Source organism: Coptis chinensis, chromosome 7 (genome assembly GCF_015680905.1).
Source record: "Coptis chinensis isolate HL-2020 chromosome 7, ASM1568090v1, whole genome shotgun sequence".
NCBI classification, from domain to species: Eukaryota; Viridiplantae; Streptophyta; class Magnoliopsida; order Ranunculales; family Ranunculaceae; genus Coptis; species Coptis chinensis.
In genome coordinates, this window is record NC_141462.1 from 72597835 (window position 1) to 72609495 (window position 11661).

An 11661-nucleotide genomic window follows, 5' to 3' on the forward strand; every position below is an offset into this window, starting at 1 on the left:
TCTAATGTCGGAACTGTCAACGACCCACACCAAACCATCTGTTTCTTCAAAGTAATTTCTCCAATAAGACCTAATTGTCTTTTGGCCACCAACATCCCATATATTAAGCATATACCTGGTGTGATAGCATAAAATGAAATATCATGGTGGTATAGTTACCGTCATCATCACGAATCCCAATTAATTGAGTAAGCAAAATGGGTCCAACTTCTCCAAAGTCCATCTATTAAGGGCTGCGTTGGTCATGGCATAATTTTTACAACTTTTCAGCTATTTTACTTACTAGTTTGAGATCTCTACTAGCTTAACTGTATTAAGCTATTTTACTTTATTTTTCTTGTTTTCACTTTTTTTTTCCAAATCTACTGTAAACACAAGATTATCTATCAAAAAAATCAAAACAAACTAAAGATACGTTCTTAATATCATCAAAGGAGAAAAGTATGAAAGAGAGTCCTTCCGTCAAGGTGGAATTGGTGTTAACAGTGATTCACAGTGGAATGGTGGAAGGACCCAAAGAGTTAACAACCGCTTTCAATGGAACTGTATGCAGGTACTAGACACCTCCTTACATACTGAAATACTGAATACACAACTACTATAATGGCCTGTACTTGGTCCATCATAGGGGTTTGGCATTTCTATCCAGTTAAATGCATCTTCAAGCTGTATATTCAAATATACAAGATCTGAAAATCATGTCCAAAAAACATGATTCCAAATTCAAATAACATATCATGAAAATATAAAATGGCGTGAACGAAAATAAATGAGATATACTCTGCTAGGGATAGTTCATAAAACTGATCTGCTAGACAAGCATTATCGAATATCACCCTTTGATGAGAGATATGAGCAAGAGGTTTCGAGAATCTAAATGATCCTGTTGCACTACACCATTGCATTCAAAAGTTCTAATTGCACAGAAAGTAATGCACATTCTGACCAGCCAATAATTTCACAGTAGTTATAGGACTAGAAACATTTATTCACAAATAACATGCATATAATATCCAACATAAAAAACTTAAACCAGATTCCCAAATTAACAAGCAAGTCTCAAAAACTAGAACAGAACACTGAAAATCCTGACAAACTATTCAACGGGCAACATGTAATGGCCTAAATAATCTGCTGAAAACTGAACAAAACTCAGAATCTTCGCCTATTTCTTCTTCTCAGCAACACCAGCAGACCTGTAGAAAGGTACCAAACATTAGAAACCACGCAACTCCACCAGAAAATCACATTTATATTGTTCTCAAAAATACAAGTAGAGTGAATGAACTACTATATTGTTCTTGAAAATCAAGTTACTTCATAACTTCCACAATTTTGTACTACGTGAGGGATGTTAAATAATTTCCACAGATTACATAAATAATGTACTACACGGTCATTAAACACGCAACCAACTAGCGTTTTCATTATTGATCCACTGTGCATACGTGTTTTCAGCACCAACTGGACCACATAGTTCAGATTCTGCTCTCAAGTAAGCAACCATTTGGAGTAGGATGATATTGAGAATCATTACCACCAGCATGCTGTGCTCCTAAGTGGAATGTCACCAAAAAAATCTAGAATACATACATAGATAAATGCAAGGAAGGTTTATGTAAAACTTCAGGCGTAAGGATATTTGAGAAAAATACAGTCTGATCTCTTTTCTTTCCATCAATTCATTCCAAAAATTGTTGTATAGGTAGCTAAACCTTGGCAACTTAACAATGGTAGCTAATTACAATCCCCACAAAGCTGATGTCTTTAATACTAAGTTCCCTATAAAAATTGACGCCCCCTCACCAAATCCTATAAAAGCTAATTAAACCATAGTGAGAGTATCGAATAGCATGCCTAGTGAATCCATAGATGGTACATTGTCACAGTAGGTAGCTAATTGAAGACAACATAGTGATGCTAGCATTCTAGATGTCTCTATGAAACCAAGTTATGATGTCATATAATAGAACAAATACAAAATTCCTACACCAGTTTAGCCTTAGAAGAGTTAATTCATTTGAAAACTATGGTTGAGCCGTTGAGCTAGTAAAATTCACCATTAGCTCGGGTTTTATTCCCTTTTTCCTCTGTTCATTATTAAGTTCTCTAGGGATTTAATGCAACTTGTGATCCTCTTGTATTAGTATGTGCTCGATAGGACAGAACACACGAGATAACCACTTGTATTTCTAAAACTTATAAACTTCGATTATGATCTTAAGCAATCACACTAAAACTTATAAACTCGAAAAAAAAATACCTCTTCTAACGACGACGAACTAATTTCTGCCTTTTCTCCTTTTTAGCTTCACCATCACCTCTGAACACCACATAATCACCGAATTCAGGAGGAGCAGATTGGCCCAAGTCAGCAGGAGTAGATTGGTAGGCAGTTTTTTTTTGAATTGAGGGAAAGAGTTTTCGAAAACCTTTGGTCCTTTGCCTCAGCAAGGCTCACAAGAGCAGCAGGTGTTCCATCATCATCTTCCTCATCACTTTCAGACTCATCAGCGGAACCCTTCTCTGTCACTGGCTCTTCAACCGAAAACGTATTGTGGAGAACTCCATCAGAATGCGTCACCGACTCTTTAACAGCAATATTTTCGAGAACTCCATCAGAACGTGTCACTGCCTCTTCAACAACAATGTTTTCGAGAACTCCATCAGATCCAGACGTCTCCACATTTTGGACCACTGTAATACGCATTGTGATTTGGATTACTGATTTTCTGGCTACATTAAGTGTAATAATGCGGTTCATATTTTATGAAAATCAGGGACGGAGCAAAGATTCTAAGCTAGGGCACACCCCACCCCACCCAAAAAAAATTGCTTTAAACACTAAAAATCAACAAAATTATACATTTATTTAAATTCACAAAACTAGAATGGTTGATTACTAAGAATTTAATATGGACCGAACTACTTAATCCATTGATACTACTGTGTCTATAAATATACAACAATTCAACAAATTGTTAATTTCCTATAATATTATAAGTTTATATAACCCTACTATCATGTGCAGAAAACTATAAAAGATTAACATTGAAAAAAATAAAATAATTTTTTTTTTTTTTAAGTTGAAATTTTATTGATAATAATAATGATTTTTACAAATAATTAGGACAAACGTGCAATAAGCTGCACCGCAAGTACTTTCTAAATTTTTTTTTTTTTTTGAGTTAAGATCTGACACTTGTTTAAGAATTAAGAGTGAAAGAAAGGAGGGAGAGTTTACAGGTTTGTTATTAGTGATTAGAATTATACAATGTGACCGGTTGGACTTTGGGCCTTCGGCTATTTGTTTTAGTCTCTGATATTTCTGTAAAACAGCAGTCGATACGGTTTATCATTTCGTTCGCATTTTAATAAAATTGCAAAAGTTTATTTATAAACAAAAACTAATTCGATCACGTGATGTTTGTGAAAGTGGATTTAGGTGAGAAAATGATGAAAATAAAAGAAAATAGACTTTGATTACGGAGATAGAAAATCCGTTTGAGCGAATCATATCTCTAATAAAAGAGTTAGTCTCGATTTCTTATCCCTAATAATGACTCTTCATGTAAGACCCCTATTTTATATTTACATTATTTGCGTAACAATATTTAATATTTTCTGTATTTGACTGTATTTTTCTGGTCAACGTACTAGCATGTGGAATACCAAATAGTAATTTCGAATAATGTTAATATAGGAAAGTAGTATTTGAATTTTGAATGTGGGTAGATTATCTTTAATTTTTTGGAAAGCTTTAAATAAAAAGGAAACAAGATATTAACCTAAGGAACATAATATATATAATACTTTTAATAGAAATAATATTTCCATAGTTATGATATAAGAATATTTAGTAATTTGGAAGTTAAGGAGAATATAGGGTGTCTCAGGAGAAACTAGTTTTTTCGAAAAACCACAAACAACACACACACAAGCCGAAAAACGGAGAAGAACGCGGATTTTTTTGAGCTAATTTGGGATTGGTTCTCTCATTTTTCTTCGATATTTTCTATTGCCGATAACACGAAGGTGAGTAGTTTATTTTTCGCTTTTTCCCGTATATAGACCACAGTTGACTACGTCCAAAACCATGTTCTCATTTCATCTTTTCGCTTTTTCGCTATTTTTCTCTTCAAAGAGTATTCTTAATATGTATGTTTAAAACTTAGTAGATTGTTAGTATCTTGTCAACACCATTAGGTGGTGGTAAAAGGAGGCGCGAGCCCCAAACCTCCTCCCCATGTAAAGAACGCCATTACTGCCATTACTGTGATACTGAGGGATTTGTTTTTGTATTTATTTTTTTCGTGTTTGAGCTATTTTTATGTATTGAGGGTTGTTAGTTGAATGTATTGTGGTAGTGGGGAGTTTGTGGGGGTTTGAAAGCTCCAAGAACATTAATGGCGGTCGGATCTAAGATTTTAGAGGGTTTTTTTTCTAACGGAAATCGGGGTTGCCATTGAATTAAAGCTTTGGGGTTTTCACTCTAACCAATTTCGGTTGGTTAGTTTATGGTGGTGTGTGAAGGTTGGGTGGTCGAATTTGGGGTTGGAGCTATTTGGAGAAGATGAAGGGATCGGCCCCCTTTATTTGCTGTTGATGTTTTGTTTGGGTATTTTTTTAGTTGGGCCGGACCGCACTAGTTGGGTTACCTTTGGGCCGGACCACATCAGTTTTGTTTTGGGCCAATTCTTTTAGTCTTTTATTTTTGGGCGGTTTAATATGTTTTTGTGGGCTGGTTCCTAAAAATTTGAATTGGATCGCATGGGATCTAGTTAGTTTTGAAATTTCCAGTTGGGTCAGATCAGTTTATGGGCCGGGTTAAATCGGGTCAGTTTAGCTAGTCGCTTAGGACTAGGGTTTGAACTCTTTTTAAATATGGGTTTGGGTGAGGACCGGGAGGAATGACCACCGGTTAGGACCGTCGACTGTTGGGTTGACTGTTGACCCGTTGACTGTTGACTTTTTCTAAAAATGTTATAGATTGAATTTATGGACCAATCCGATGATAGGATGTGGGTGATTAACGGTATAAACTTGTTTGTCGAAGATCTAATATAGATTTGACATCGATCTTGTGTAAATTTTGACACGTGAAGATAGAGAAATTTTAAGATGCATAGATATATACATTTGAATAAATTACGAACGAAAATCCTAGAACCTAGCTACCACAACTCATGTGATTTGCCCTGTGTGGGTGTGTGCAATTTGATTGGCCCTTCTGGCATTTCAGTGAATCTGAATGGCCTTCGGGCGTAAGTAATGTGATTGGCCCTTCTAGCGTTTGGTAAAATTTGAATGGCCCTTACGGGCGAGCCCGAATAATGACTTGATTATTCCGTTCACAAAATAGAACGAGACGCGCGATATTTTATGCCGAATAGTGGCATTATTTACATAATGGCTTTCATGTGAGGGGTTTACGGTGCGCGGCATCCCCGCCGGGATAGTTACGCACGGAGTGGTACATTATGTAAGGGAGGCATGTGGATGTACATGTTAGGGCGTTGGGTAGCGATTGTGGTAGCCGGAAAACTAGGTAAAACATAGAGACGACGGGTTACTAGGGACACTTGATAAATGTTACCGCCATGATATTTTCCTCGCGTGGTTATTGATTTAAGACTTTCAAGTTAAGTTTCATTTTGTTATGATTATTACAAATTGCTTGCGGAGAGTGGGTTAAACTAATTATTCTTGCAGAGAGAGGACCCACTCTGCGATAGAGCATGCATAAAAGGTAAGTACTAGGTGACATAAGTTATTTACTCTTAGTTAGAAGTTAAGGTGCCTTTATGAAGGAACTAACTACCTTAAGCTTAAGCCTCGATGGAGGAACTACCGCCATGTAAAGAATGAAATATTATGTCTAAATGGTTTTACTAAGGCTACTCATACCAAAGATTATTTATAATCAACCGATTGCATGTTTGCTAATCGGGTGTGTTCTTATATGAACATAGTCGATCACCGACGGGGTTAATGATGTTCGAGAAGGTGGCGTCTTTGCTTTCGCGGATTGATGTTAGCATTTATTTTTAATAAGATGTCGTTTCATTTTTCCTCAGAGATGTAGTGGAATTAGTTGGGGACATATGTTTAATTTATTTTTTTTCCGAATTCTTAAGTGAAGAAGTTTGTAACTTAATTTTTTGATCACAAGTTTTCTTAATGATGAGTGGATTGTTTTGAGTACTTTATTGTTTAGTTTTTCCGCATGTGTTATTATTCATTAGGGTTATGATATAGATTGGGTTGTGCGGTTGTTGTCACATCTTGGATATCGAGGAGTCGGATATCATTTTATTATCTGATTTATCGAAATTCGGGGTGAGACAGTTTGGTATCAGAGCATTTGGTTAGCTTAGATTGGGAATGTCTAAGTGATCCTCGGATACGGATTATGGGTAATAGTGTTGAGTGTTTTGGGGGTTTCTGTGGATATTAATAGGAGTTTTGTTTGAACTGTAGATCATGGTTGAGACACGAGCTAGCAATGGTAACTGAACCTGTAGGGAACGCCCTATCCGATGATGAGGGGGATTAACTTCGACTCTGCGCGCAGTCGAGAATAATGTAGGGAATCATAATGATCCATTTGCTAAGCGTAATAAGGACTTTGCCAACTTGGGTGGTAAGAGGTTCACCGAACCCTTGGCCCTCTTGTAGTGAAGCTTGGCTTAAAGCTTGAGATGATTTTCAAAGCATGGATCCGAGAGGTTCGAAGCGAGGAGTTGGTGCCCATCATTGGGACGATGCAAAAGCCACGGTTTTGGTGGATGTCTATTCTTCCACATGTTGATAATCGATCGATGTCTTGGGTGAGTTCCAAGAGAAGTTCGAGGCTAGGTTTATTCCCGGGCTTTGAGGGAACGAAGGCGTAAGAGTTTTTGACTCAAGCAAACGGGGTCGGCGGCCGGTTGAGCGATATGTTACCCGATTCAATGAGTTGTCAAGGTTTTCGCTTATCCGGTGGATACTCCGAGAAGAAGAATAGAAAGTTTATCAAGGATTGAACCCTTACTTGTCGAGGTCATTACTTCCTTTCGGCAAAGACACTTTTAACAGAGTTTTGGATCTTGCTTTGATGTATGAGGAGCAGAACAAGGAGTTTCGTGAAATCCGGGACAAGGGTAAGGGAGGAGCTAGTGATTCCAGACATTTTGGACCACATCGTGGTCATGGGGGACGATGCGGGCCCGGGCCGTATGGTCGGAAACGAGGGGCCCCAGCCAGATCCAAATTGAGACCCCCCGAGGGAAATGGTTTCGAGGCGTGGAAATCATGATCGTAATCGTCAGCGGGAATCAATATCAGAATCGACCGGGAAATGGTAATCAGAGACAAGGTTACCAAGGTCAACCACAGCAGAATGGACAGTTTAGGCCCCAGATGGCAGCTCTTCCAGGTCCGAGAATTATTGCCCCAATTTCAGGCAACTGCTATAAATGTGGACGACCGGGACACCGGGCTAGTACTTGCCCACATGGATTCAGGCAGAAAGGGGATAGTGGGGGGCACCACCGGCTTTCGTGCCTTGCAGCATTTGTTGCAGGACAAGGAAATGTAGCAGGTACTTTTGCTACATCTCATAACAGTCTTAGAGTTCTATTTGACACTGGTGCATCTCATTCTTTCATTTCTCGTCAGCTCGTTGAAAAAGAAAATGTTAAAACCACCCCACTCCCTAAACCTTTACGTGTTGAAACACCATTAGAAGGTTCAGTGACTTTGTATGATTACTGTAAGGGCTTTGAGATCTCTTTTATGGGTCGTGAGTTCATAGTAGACCTTGTAGTTTTGGGTTTCGAAGGTTTCCACTTCATATTAGGAATGGATTGGTTAAGTAAGAACTATGCTACCTTAGATTGTGCTGCGAGGTCCATTTCTTTTAGTAGCCCTGGATTTCCTTTTGCCACTTATGAGTGTGGTACTCGGGGAGATTCGGTGATGACTAGCTTCCTATATTCGGTGGAAATACCGGAAAAGGACATTAATGCGGTGGAAGTGGTACGTGATTATACCGACGTTTTTCAGGAGATCCCTGGACTGCCGCCTAAGCGAGAGGTAGAGTTTCGGATAGACTTGCTACCAGGGACAGCTCCAATTTCCAAGTCAGCGTACAGACTGGCGCCAAAGCAGCTGGATGAGATGAAAGTTCAACTTGAGGAGTTGTTGCAGAAAGGGTAAGCCTTGTTGTTGTGTTTGACTTTTGTTGTGCTGTGTTGTGTGCTTATTATTTATTATTATGTGTTGATATAAGTATCAACCTTTTAAGGTGTGTATGAACTAGGTTTATACGTCCGAGTAACTCGCCGTGGGCTGCACCAGCTATCTTCGTGTCCAAGAAGGATGGTACTTTGAGGATGTGCATTGACTATAGAGAGCTGAACAAGGCGACTATCAAGAACAAATACCCATTGCCCAGGATAGATGACCTCCTAGATCAACTAAAAGGGGCAGTGATATTCTCGCAGTTTGACTTGAGGACTGGGTACTATCAGATGAGTGTTGAAGAGCAGAGTATTTCTCACGACTTTTCAGACTTCGCTATGGGTTGTCTGAGTTTCTGTTATGCCATTTGGACTGACTAATGCACCTGCATTCTTTATGGACTTGATGAATCGGGTGTTCCATCCGTATTTGGACAGGTTCGTTATTATTTTCATTGACGACATTCTTGTGTACTCCAAGAGCGTTGAGGAGCACAAGGAACATCTGCGGATAGTGTTACTGATTCTTAGGGAGCAGCAGGTTATATGCAAAGTTCGCAAGTGCCATTTTGGGTGGTGAAGTCAGATTTCAGGGCATGTGATATCGAAAAGGGGATAGCAAGAGACCCAGAAGGTTGTAGCGGTTAAAGAGTGGAAGCAACCTACTAATGCCACTGAAGTGAGGAGTTTCTTAGGATTGGCCGGGTATTATAGGAGGTTCATAGAGAAGTTTTCTCTTATTGCTACACCGATGACACAGTTGACGCGGAAGAATATTAAGTTCTTGTGGAATGATGATTGTTAACGAGCATTCCAAGAGTTGAAACAAAGATTGACTACAACGCCGATCTTAGTTATTCCCATTAGAGGCGGGAAGTTGGTGGTTTTTACTGATGCTAGTGGTACGGGTTTGGGATGTGTTTTGATGCAGGACCAGAAGGTGGTTTCTTACGCATCTAGACAATTGAAACTCTATGAGAGGCGATATCCTACGCATGATTTGGAGCTGGCGGCAGTGGTATTTTCTTTGAAGGTATGGCGACACTACCTATATGGGGAGAGGTTTGAGTTGTACACAGATCACAAAAGCTTGAAGTATTTGTACTCACAGAAGGAGTTGAACATGAGATAACAGAGGTGGATGGAGTACATTAGCAGTTATGACTTTGAGATTCTTTATCATCCTGGTAAGGGAAATGTGGTAGCTGATGCTTTGAGTAGGCAACACAGTGTGATGACTTCACTTATGGTGCAAGAGTGGAAGTCACTTGAGATTTTGGCTTCAGTAGATTTGCATGTTGAGTTGGGGACGGCTAGAGCTTTTGTTGGCAGTTTGATAGTCCAGCCTTCCTTGGTGAGTAAGGTTTTGAACCTACAGATGGGTGATCTTTCTTTGGTACAACGTTTGGGTGACTTAGTGGTGGATCTTCTCGATGATTGCCCTACAGATTGGTCAGTAGATTCTGAAGGTGCTTTGAGAGTTCGGAATAGACTTTGTGTTCCGAATAATGTTGAGATGAAGAGGGAGATATTGGATGAGGCTCATAGGTTTCGATTCACTATTCATCCTGGGGGTACGAAGATGTATCATGACTTGAAGAGGACTTTCTGGTGGGAAGGTATGAAGAGAGATGTGGGAGAGTATGTGTCTCGTTGTTTCACATGTCAGCAGGTGAAGGCAGAGCATCAAAGGCCTTCAGGTTTGTTGCAACCTTTGGAGATTCCCATGTGGAAATGGGAACAAATCTCAATGGACTTCGTGGATGGATTACCTAAGTCCCGGCAGGGAAATGAGTCTATTTGGGTTATTGTAGATCGATTGACAAAATCTGCTCACTTTATTCCGATTGGGGTACGGCGAAACACTAATAGTTTGGCAGTGAAGTACATTCGAGAGGTTGTGAGACTCCATGGCGTACCTGTTTCCATTGTCTCTGATAGAGATCCACTTTTTGCATTAGAGTTTTGGGAGAGCTTCCAGCGTGCTATGGGCACGAAGCTAAACTTGAGCACATCATATCACCCTCAGACGGACGGACAAACAGAGCGGGTGAATCAAATATTGGAGGACATGATGCGGGCATGTGTCCTTGATTTCGGAGGCAGTTGGGAGGAACATATTCCTTTGGTTGAGTTTGCGTATAATAATAGTTTTCAATCTAGTATTGGCATGGCACCATTCGAGGCCCTTTATGGGAGGCCTTGTAGATCACCGGCGTGTTGGGCCGAGGTGGGTGATGGTGTCTTACTTGGTCCGGACATTGTTAGGGAGACTGCAGAGAATGTTAGGGTGATACGAGAACGGATTAAGACATTTCGAGTAAATGAAGAGCTAGCTACGCTGATCGGAAGAGGAAGGGAGTTGAGTTTGAAGTTGGGGATTTTGCATTTTTGAAGGTGTCCCCTATGCGTGATGTGATGAGGTTCGGGAAAAAGGGCAAGTTGAGCCCTAAATTTATTGGACCGTTTGAGATTGTTGCTCGTGTTGGTAGTGTGGCATATCAGCTCGCGTTGCCTGCTACTTTATCCTCGGTGCATGATGTTTTCCATATTTCCATGCTTCGAAAGTGTGTGAAAGACTCGACACAGATTGTTGAGCCAAGCGAGATCGAGATTAATGACGATTTGATGCACTCGGTGAAACCTATCACCATCGTGGACCGTGACGTGAAACAACTTCGGCGGCGACAAGTGAACTTGGTGAAGGTGCAATGGAGTGAAGATGAGAAGGATGTTACGTGGGAGTTAGAGGACAAGGTTAGAATCGCGCATCCGGAGTTATTCGCTTAGTGTCCTCTATTGCTGAATCTCGGGACGAGATCCCTTTAAGGTGTGTATAGCTATAAGACCCCTATTTTATATTTACATTATTTGTGTAACAATATTTAATATTTTCTGTATTTTTCTGGTCAACGTACTAGCATGTGGAATACCAAATAGTAATTTCGAATAATGTTAATATAGGAAAGTAGTATTTGAATTTTGAATGTGGGTAGATTATCTTTAATTTTTTGGAAAGCTTTAAATAAAAAGGAAACAAGATATTAACCTAAGGAACATAATATATATAATACTTTTAATAGAAATAATATTTCCATAGTTATGATATAAGAATATTTAGTAATTTGGAAGTTAAGGAGAATATAGGGTGTCTCTGGAAAAACTAGTTTTTTCTGAAAAACCACAAACAACACACACAAGCCGAAAACGGAGAAGAACGCGGATTTTGCGAGCTAGCTGGGATTGGTTCTCTCATTTTTTTTCTTCGATATTTTCTGTTGCCGATAACACAAAAGATGAGTAGTTTATTTTTCGTTTTTCCCGTATATAGACACAGTTGACTACGTCCAAAACCATGTTCTGTTCATCTTTCGTTTTCTGCTATTTTTCTCTTCAAAGAGTATTCTTAATATGTATGTTTAAAACTTAGTAGATTGTT

The 11661-nt window shown here is 39.4% G+C and overlaps 1 protein-coding gene across 1 annotated transcript; it reads right to left on the reverse strand.

The window, feature by feature from the left end:
- Positions 1–939: 939 nt before the first annotated feature.
- Positions 940–2961, reverse strand: LOC147488739 (uncharacterized). Its single transcript, XM_086571550.1, has 3 exons — positions 2433–2961; positions 2264–2323; positions 940–1196 (listed from the first exon to the last, which is right to left on the reverse strand). The coding sequence occupies exons 1-2, from the start codon at positions 2762–2764 to the stop codon at positions 2269–2271; spliced, it is 387 nt and encodes a 128-aa protein (XP_086427676.1). The 5' UTR covers positions 2765–2961; the 3' UTR covers positions 940–1196; positions 2264–2268.
- Positions 2962–11661: the final 8700 nt, after the last annotated feature.